This window comes from Ixodes scapularis, unplaced genomic scaffold (assembly GCF_016920785.2).
Source record: "Ixodes scapularis isolate PalLabHiFi unplaced genomic scaffold, ASM1692078v2 PGA_scaffold11__112_contigs__length_91849675, whole genome shotgun sequence".
Classification (NCBI taxonomy): Eukaryota; Metazoa; Arthropoda; class Arachnida; order Ixodida; family Ixodidae; genus Ixodes; species Ixodes scapularis.
The window spans coordinates 930997-940974 of NW_024609837.1; the positions used below are offsets into that span (position 1 = coordinate 930997).

The window sequence follows — 9978 nt, forward strand, 5'->3', positions numbered from 1 at the left end:
AAGGGTAGATGTTTGACCCAAGAAGTTTCTGGTGAAATGTGGACATATGCTAAAGAGCAGTAAGATTGCGTTTGTTAATAACGAGTAGTTAGTATACGAAATTCTTATGAGTTTTCATAGGCTGTACGTATATAAGAAAGAACAAAAATTGTCAGCACGGTTAGTCATACAAGGCTGTCAAATTGGGTAGTTTTTAATTGAAATAATGTGTGGCACCGGTACAGTTAAAAGAAAAGGCTTCAATGACGCAATCACTAATTACTAATTTATATAATGGACATGCACATATAAAAGGTTTAATGCTTTATTGATAATTAACATCAGCCAGAACATGTATGTACTAGACACAATTAGACAAACCCCCAAAACAGAAATACAAAACCTCCCTAGAATTGAATCCACAATTCACAAAAAAATACGTTAAGTTTTCACGGTGCAGTGCCTACTCAAGAGAACGGCCTCACGGATGCTCAGCATTGATAGAATGATTTAGCACAGCAAAAACGTGGTGACTCACACAACTAAATAGACTAACACTGTTACAAAATTAAGTTGGTGAAGCCACATTTTAAGATCCCTTGTATGCATTGATTGCTGTGTCTACTCCCAATGAGCGATTTCAAAGCATCCAGTAGACCTGTTGCAAACGTGAAGCGCAATCCGCGGCGCCATAACGAATCCGGGGAACGCCTTGTTCAAGACCGGAGTTAGAAGACAACCGATCCGACAGACGACATGCAAACTGGAAGACGAGGGAAGGCGGGCAACTACGTTAGCCGTTCGCTGTCTCTTCAGTGGCACGCCATAGATTCCGCAAGCGCAAGGAGGGGTGAACAGGACTTCGCGCGTGGACTTCTCGGGATTTTCCCAAATGGTCTAGTTTTTTTTTTTTTTTTGTGTGTGTGAAAAAAACTAAACGATGCCTCCCAAGTCTTCAGCTCCCCACAGAGCTTTGATTACAGGTTCCATCTTTTTCTCCCGGATCCTACGACGCATGCGATCGAGATGTTCTTCCTTGAAGAGCGTTTTCCAATCGCCGACAATTCCCTTGCGGACAAGCGGACTTTCGGACTTGAGCTTGCCAGAGTCATCACACACGAACCTTTTCAAACACTCTAAAAGATTCTCATCCCCATTATTTAACAACTGCTTTACCGTTTTTTCTGTAAAGTTCAGGAGCTGGGACGTAGACGAGAGGCTGCTCTGTTCGACAACCTTGTGGAAGAGCTCTTCGTCAGACTCCAGCGGCTTGGCATACTCGTCTCCGAGAAAATGGGCCAGTCTCAGTACAGTTTCTCTGAAGGTCCTCTTGAGTTCTTCGTAAGTAACGAAGAAGACGTTGGTGCAATCCTTGTGGGAGTACCAGGACATGACGTGGTCGAAAAAGTCTCCGCGGTCGTTCTTGCCTGTCACAAAGAGCTCGAAGAAATCATCAAACGTTCCATCTTCGAAACCATACGCCGGTATGGTGCGAGTGTAGTGATAGAAGGAAACGCAAACGTCAAGGGGGTTCCTCGTCAAGTACACGTACTTCGCCTTGGGATTTATAGGCTGTCTGTCGTAAGAGAAATGTGTCTTGAAGAAGCGAGGAGGGCGCATGTTGTTCACCGCATCAGTGCCTATCATCTCGATGTATGGCGTTCTTTTGTGGTACTCCGTCATATCTTTGGCATGTTGACCCCTACAAGAAATAACGCATTCATTGTAGTTACGTTTGGCTTACAACTGATGAGGTTGGCACCAAACTATGACAACATATCAAAGAGCAGTGAAGCAACATTCAGATTGTTGGGGGCCAGGAAGAGTCACTTAAATTAAGACAGCGACACTCCTTACTTAAAAATAAAAAAGCGAAACCTTTCATTAGAGCTATAACTATAGCTCCGTGAAATTCAACTGAGACTTCCTTTTTTTGAATTTGAATCTATTAATTAATGCAATCACTAAAGTGCAGTTTCCTTACTCCGTGGTCTGCGCGGCCTCCGGATTCTCAGGGAGTTTTATAAATTATAAGTAACTTCACTTAATCACCAGTAATCAGTCCTGAACTACAGCGATGCTCAAGATAGATTAACTCAACATTACGCGATTATCAGACTCAACGATCATGACCGGCCGACATATTTGTAAAGTTAAAACCCATCGCATGTTACACAATATTGCTCATAAATATGTTGCGGTACTAAATACTGCTCGACGTCCAGACTATATTTCTAAAAGGTTCTGGAATGTTTGAGCAGAAAGAGCATACTGCACCGACAAAACTACTGAGAATTTAAAATACGTCGAAAGCTTGTTTCTTGCTAGGTGTACACGAACTCAATTCTGTTACGTCACGGCGTGGTGGTGGCGCGTCGGGCGCACTTCCGGTTTGGGGCTGTGGGTGGATGTCCCCATTTGAGACGTGTATTCGTGCGTTGTTTTGAAAGGAACCAGACGAAAACCTGCATTCTCTTTAAAACGACACGACTGAGGCTGTGACAAAAAAGTCGAGAAAAGTTTGTAGGTCAGTTTTCATGTGCTCGGTTCTTCCGAGAACGGGATATGTGCCGTGAAAAGGGAAAATCAGACGCCGTGGGACCACGATTGCTTGGGCGGGAAGCACTTCGGGTTGAATTCAGGGATACTTGTAGTCATCAGATTTATTTCTTTTGTCCAACATGAACGCCGGAACACCGTCAAGTTGTACGGACCACCTACGGACTACGTTTAGTGCGTCTTCAAGTTCAAACGGCCGTCTGATCGTTCGAACTGTAGTCTGCTCTTTCAAACGTTCCTGCTTATCGTCTGCAGGCAGGCCTCAAAACGCTTAAGTTTTAAGGTTTGTAAGCAGGCTCGATGTAAACAGTAGAAGTAAGGAGATGTTGATCATTGTTACCAGTGGCCATCACCGACTTGTTATGCTTGATTCACTTGGTCCGTCCGATTCTGCTTGCGATTTTCAGTATCGACGTCGACCATCTCAGCTACAGTTCACGCTTTTGCAGCCCGAGTGACGTCGCGACTGAAATTTGAGAGCGAAATCTCATCTTGCGAATCAGGCTTTAGCGTCCATTCTACGGCGTCCACGCGGAATGAACCACCGCATGTCACATTATTCACGCGAAGTTTTGCGGTGTAACAAGCCTGGGTAATTTCGGTGAGGCCGCTGAAGTAGTCAGACGTTGCCAGGAAGACGTAGAATCAACAATTCGAACGCGAAAAAGGGCAGGGGAACTCACACCGATGCCGACAACATCGCACTTGAATGTTTTTTTTTTTTTTTTACGGGAGACGGCGAGTTTCTTGCTCACACTCCATCGCGCATGCGCGGCGCCGGTGGCGTCCGCTAGGGGCGCTCCGGTTTGTTTGTAAACATGAGTTGGTGTATAGCTGCGTTCTTCCTCTCCCCTATTTTTAGAGCCCATGCACTACGGGCGAGGTCCCGTCGGGCGAAAATTGATCAAACACGGCTGCTGGAAATTATAATTACACCGTAATGAACGGCTTCTTTTTTTCTGTAGGCCCCTCCAAGTGAAGAAATACGAACACGATCTTCAACAAGCGGATGTCGTGGTGATCGCTCGAATATGAAAGGAGCTGTTTTTATGGCGTTGTCAAGAAGTGTTGAATTCTTGTTGGCAGGGAATGACGAGGTTACCTGAATTGCCGGGAAAAAATATACTTACTGAAATATTAACTCTTCGAAACGCATGTGAAGCCCGGGGATATTTCATCTGCTCGCGCGCGCCGGCTCAAAAAGGAACTTGATGTTGGAGGCAACATCAACGCACAGTATTTTTTTATTCTCCCATTCGCTGAAAGAAGAGCGGAGGAGGGAATCCTAACCAGGGTACTCTTCCTTTGTACACTTGACTGCCAACGGAGCGGCTCACTCGCTGCATGGAACCTTCCGTTATATGCAGCGAATGCTTGCTGTTGCCATGCAATTTACGTCTCGCAGCGTGCATAATGCGGTCATTTACTTTTCATCCTGGCAACTAATTTTGTCAGATACGCATTCGGGTTGTTAAAAAAAACTTTTTAAACTGCAGCGTCTCTTTAAGAGTAAAATAGTTGTCCATCAAACTTGGTGACTACTCTTACCTGTAAAGAATGAGTTGCATGATCTGTTCGAGCCAATTGTTGCCGCATTTTAGGTGCGAGACCAGGACAATGTCCCCATCATGCGGCATGTAGTTGAGCGCTTCTCGAACACGGTCAGCCTTGTACGCCCAAGGGTACGGAACTCCGTCAATGTCTTGGTACACTGGAAATTGCTTCAAAGACATGCCTAAAACAAAAGAAATACATATCACTTACAAAACGCTTATTTCGTCGAATGGCTAAGAAGTTTTATACTCATTCCCATCTAAAGGGTTGGAATAGTGAGGCAGTAGATTGCGCATTTTCTTACAGGCATCTTCCACCTCAAACAAAGACCCGTGGCTCTAATTACGCTCAGTTCAGTTGGACAGCTAGCCACTGCGGGCTAATGAGTGAGTTCACCAAAATGACAAAACCTAGAACGTCTCTTCATAAAGAAAGAGAGTCAGCAGTGTTATAGTGATTGTTTATTTCGCATGTTGATGCCATTCTTAGTGCCAGAGCGTAAAATGCATCTTTTACGACAAGGTCTTCGGCTTCTTCTATTTTTCCCTTTCACCACATGAAGCTTGAGTGGCGCAAGAAGTCATTTAAAAAAAAAAACAGAGGCGTCTGAACATTTTATTTGTGTGCGGGTACACCTGGTCAGTACGTCTTAGCGGAGCTGCACGCCAGCGCGAATCTATATTAAGGTAAAAAAAGAAAAAAACAGAATCAGAGCAAGTAATAATTTTACATTTCATTATAAAATAATTCATTATCTGCACATTGAGAGTTTATCTCGAAGCCAGATCAAACGCTCAGGCTTGTTGTTTACAATTTTATGACGAACAATTCGACTCAGTCTTTGTTGGCTGGTGTAATGATAGTTAAGTGGTATTATCCTGTAATATTTGATACGCGGTCTCTCTAAATGACACTGAAGAAAGTGGCATTGTTTTCTAACAATCGAGAATGAATTGGAGTTGGCCTGTAATCTAGATATTACTTATCTGGAACGTTATCCCGATCTTGAAGTAGAACGATTTTAGAGCGCAGCTCTTAGGTGCCCGTTCCCGGCTTGAGCGGCGTCGGCGTCGGCGTCGCCGTCGGCGTAACCAAGGTCACCCCAAGGTCACGTGACCCGCGAGGTCACGTGCCCCCCCCTGAAGTCACGTGACACCCCCGAGGTCACGTGACCACCCCCAGGGTCACGTGACCACCCCCAGGGTCACGTGACCACCCCAGGGTCACGTGACCCCCCCGCCGAGGTCACGTGACCTCCCCGATGACGTCATCGTCACTGATGACGTCACCGGCATCCGCATCGTCATCGTCATCATCACTGATGACGTCATCAGTGACGTCACTGATGACCTCACCGGCATCCGCATCGTCATCGTCATCGTCACTGACGACGTCATCAGTGGCGTCACTGATGGCATCATCGGCATCGTCACGTGACCCCCCAGGTTACTTCAACCCCCCCCAGTACCCTTCCCTCCTCCTCCTCAAGAGCTGCGCTCTAATTCGGTGTTACAGGGAGTTGTAAACGGCTTTCACTTTTTTTTTATTCCCACCCCTCATGTCTAATTTGTTTCTTCACCTTTTCAGTTTAAAGGAAGAGCTTTGTAACGCTGCCATGGTATTTGACGCTTACAATATGCAGTATCAAAGACACTCGTACAATTATTTTATTTTCTTCCGCCACCGGTAACAACAACAATGAAATCTGGTTTAATATTTGGTTTATTAGCTGCCTTCGGGATATCCCTTTCAGCGCCAGATGAGCCTAAAACAAAACGGTCTGGCGCAGACGCGTATGCTGCCCTTCGCAGCCTTGCCGTCGTATTGTGACATTAGGGAGTTTTCGCAGATGGTTTTCGCCGTCCCGTAACGCTCTCCGCAACCCGCTACGGTACCCGGAACTCTACAGTCAAGCCTATTGGCGCGCAGGTGCAGTAGCGCCTTCTTCTTTGCGGAAGGCTTAGCGGAGGGGGAGACGCGGGCTACGAAAACTCCCTACTCTTTCATGACCCGCATCATTCGCTCGGTGGGCTCCGCTCTTTACGACAGTTGGCCCTCTGTTTTCACTGAGGAAATGAGCTGGCTCAGACTAATGTCGCCTGTCACAACTTAATTTACGATAATCGCCCATTGCCTTCTTGCCCCAATTTTCACGGCGCTCATTTCCAGAGTAATGCTCTTCACCTTCAAGAAGCAGTCGATGTAATCTCGTTCACAGAGTATACGCTCTAAAATACACCTTCGATTGCACTTCCGGAGAGCACACGGTAGACTAACTAAATCTCTCATTTGCCAGATTCGCCGCTCAGTAGATTGGGGTGATACGCTGAACGGCCCTTTGTACGGAAGTAGGCACTCAAACATCATTTAGAGCTTATAGGTCCGTCTGCTGCTGCCTTATCGCGGAAGGGAATGTTTTCCTCTTTGAGCAAGCTAATCTCAAATAAACGAAGATAACGGCTCTCTGGCGTATGTGAGGTGTTCTCCGGGTTTATATTCAACTAATAACCCACTTATTTATCTTTGCTTCACTTCTTCGAAGGTCGACACAAGGCAGGAAGTATTTGTTTCTTTTTTTCAATCAGCACGTTTAAAAGTTACGCTGTTAAACTCCCCACCACCATTGAGAGTATCTGTTTTACTTTAATAACAACAGACAACGATACGATCTGATCGGGCCAATGAAGCAACACCAAAATTCTCTCGTCACAACGCTCGTTATCTTTGTGAGCTCGCGATCACCAAATAAACCAATCAAACACAAAAAAAAAAAGAAATCACGGCGTGGTTTGGTTTAGAAGGGCAGGGGTAATTTTATGTTTGTCGTTTTATACTTAGGCTAGCTGGCCCAAGCTACCGCCCTTAGCAAAGGGTATAGATATTAACATCTATCCACCCATCCGTCCCACCCATTTGTTTAGTCAGCAATAGCTAACATGCAAAAGCAATGAGGGCTGTGACGATGCACTTTTGGGTGCTTCTTGAATGGCCTCTTCATCCAATTGTATGGCCCTGGCTGCGGTCACACTTGAAGTTACGCGGATCATAGGTGTCCTTTAATTATCTTAGCCGATAAGAATGGCGAACCGAATCTTTTTGTTTGCAGCTGGCCATGCGTGATGCCAGTCACTCGAAACAAGAGGCAATAACATTTCTACCGAAGTGACTAATATTTCCCCCAAATAGTTGTTAAAGCAGATCCGAAAACAGTTTTTGGTGAGCCTGTAACCCACGTCCTACTTAGTGACGTCAGTATCCACCTTAAGAAGGAACTGAGCTTTGCGATGCTCTAGAGACACCCCTCGTAGGCCTGCTCTTAATTACCAAGATGGCAAGCGGCACGCAAAGTGCCATTCAGTCTTGGAGGCAAGAAAACCTCCTCCATTTTCTTCCATTGATTGTGCATGACCTTGAAGCAAAATCCCGACTGCACCTTCCACTGACTAAACTTACTACTTTTCAACAATTTACCTGTCGCCATCATACAACAGTTTGCATTCATTTCGCCTGAAGTCCAGTTGAAGATAACGTTTGGCAAAATATCTTGATTGGCCACCATTCTTAATTACGAGGATTTTGGTATAAATACCCTTGGATGTCTCGTGACATTCACCTTAGCAAAGGAACATAGCATCCCAGTTTATAAATGCACAGTTTTGAGGCGACCCAATGCAATTTATGAAGATATATGTGCTAAATACTTAATTCAATGCCCTAAGCTTTCGTCGAAAAAGGATTTTTGGAGGTCACTGGTTTCCAACTTTTTTTTCTTTTCACCAGTTTACCTTAATTTCCTGCGTTACAAGTGTACCATGCCAGACTACCACACTGGTCACTGCTTGAGGGCGGTGACGACACAGGAATTTGAAAGGCAAGGTTCTCGATGCATACCGACGCGTCATGTGGGCCAAAAGCGCCGCGGTGCTTTGACAAGGCTATCTTCTGAAAACGAGGTAAAAAATATATTATGACCTAATTTACACTGACATCCTGACGGGTTGCTCACATGTACTCCACGACGCTACTTGTCAGCGGGGCAAGTAGGACTGACCTTGCTGAGGCAGTGCTGTCTTCGCGCTATAGTAGTGCCACAGCGCTGACACATCGCAGCATCACGACGAAGTTGGGTTCGAGTCAGCGCAGCATCAAAGCTGTTTGAGCCCTTGATTTAGCGCTATGATTTATATCTGGACCGGCTTTATTTATGAAGAATCATGAAACTACGGTTTGCTTGCCAGGGTTGCTCTTAAGCTTTCGAATAACGAGACAAGAAACATTTAAGCAAGCTGCGTGCTAAAAAAATATATATATATATATGTATAAAACGCGAATTTTTGGCAATGAAGCTTACCTCTGTTTTTCCCTCGGCAAGAGAATGCCAGTAGCAACCTATACGTGGAAATGAATGCGACTCGACTCAGCACAAAGTATTGCTGACTCCGAGGAATATAGCTTCTCTTATCTTCGAAGCCATTGCTCCAAGACAGGCGCGATAGCGGCTGGAAGGTAGGTTGTTTGCCGCCCTCCTTTCTCTACACGCGATTATAAAAGAACCACGATATACCAATACTTTTCGGAACACGCTTTGAGATAAATGGCGCAAAGCTGAGATATGCCGCCGCTTAACATTATAACGACCACTTAATAGGAGAGGAGAAAATCTTACCTGCAGGAGTATAAGGCAAAAATCGCTTTTTGCCAAGCAGGTAGCTACGTAGCTCTAGCAGTCAAGTGCTGTCGGAATGGGTTGAAGCAGAAACAATTTCGGTGCAACAGGAGGGCGAACGCCGAGGGATGACAAACAACCCGATGAGCAGCAGATATTGATATCGAGGCTTGTACGTGACGTCAAAAACGTACGCTAATCGATGGTTGCAGAAGTATAAGTCATCATCGGCGTTTCAGTCAATTAAGCTTCCGCGAATCCACTAAACGAGAGATGTATAAGATGGCCAAAATTGATCTGAGGCAGGAAAACGGTCCGGAAAAATAGCCACCCGCACAGGGATAGTTCAAACTTTCACCGAATGTGCACTAAAGTGGTGTATTTTACATCGTGAAATTTCGAGGCGTAGTTCACATCCTGTAGTGAATGATGCCGACCAACCTGCCAAAGTGTATGGCCATAAATGTTCGCAGACGTTCGCGGACAACACACATGGCGATGTTTGTAACTTGAGGCATCATCTCCCGATAAGCGCGGCGTGCAGTCGACATAATTTGTTGTCCTCTAGGTACACGTATTGGGAGTGTAGCTACTGCGAAGGTGTACTTACTGCGCACTCGTCCACCGTGGACTTTGGTTGGGTGCTTAGAATGGGAGGTGTGACAAGAGGGAGCTATAGGTGGCACAGAGTTGCGGTGATAGCGAGAGATGGCGCTGCGCGCGGCCTCTGACTTATCGCTGACACGCTGCGCGTAGGAATGGCCAACGCTGCCTAATATTTCGTCTCTTGTCACGAATATAAACTAGAATATTTTTTTTGACAGAAGAGAGCAGCATTTACTGAATTCCTGTTCCTAATAAAAATCTACGTGTACTATCGCGGACAATATGAGCTGAAACACCGCTCCGGCCGGCGCACGGTACTACCTGCGCCGCCTGTCGCCTTGCTCCGCACACATGGCACACCCTGAGTCCAAGATAAATTCTCACTTGCGCTCGCTGCGCCACTACACTGTTAGCAAGTCCCGTGTATTTGGCGAATATTTGGGGTGAAAAACACGCCATTTACACAAATTACCATAAATTTACACGATGAGTAACGGATAATTCGTTCAGAAATCATGCGAGGTTGTAAAAAACGTGTTTTGGTTCGGTCATACACGCATAACCGTGTAGCCGACCTCGAAAACACGCATCGCCCCCGGCGACGACCGCGGCAT

General features: G+C 45.7%; 1 protein-coding gene across 3 annotated transcripts; it reads right to left on the reverse strand.

Annotated features, from left to right (window-relative positions):
• Positions 1–288: 288 nt before the first annotated feature.
• LOC8038224 (sulfotransferase ssu-1) lies at positions 289–9410 on the reverse strand. 3 transcript variants are annotated; one of them, XM_040214084.2, is made up of 3 exons: positions 9369–9410; positions 4087–4273; positions 289–1681 (listed from the first exon to the last, which is right to left on the reverse strand). In XM_040214084.2, the coding sequence occupies exons 2-3, from the start codon at positions 4269–4271 to the stop codon at positions 913–915; spliced, it is 954 nt and encodes a 317-aa protein (XP_040070018.1). In that variant the 5' UTR covers positions 4272–4273; positions 9369–9410; the 3' UTR covers positions 289–912. The 3 variants fall into 3 exon arrangements, with proteins under 3 accessions (XP_040070018.1, XP_040070019.1, XP_029845137.2); XM_040214085.3 differs by lacking the exon at positions 9369–9410 and adding an exon at positions 8759–9368; XM_029989277.4 differs by lacking the exon at positions 9369–9410 and adding an exon at positions 8444–8508.
• Between the last annotated feature and the right edge of the window lie 568 nt (positions 9411–9978).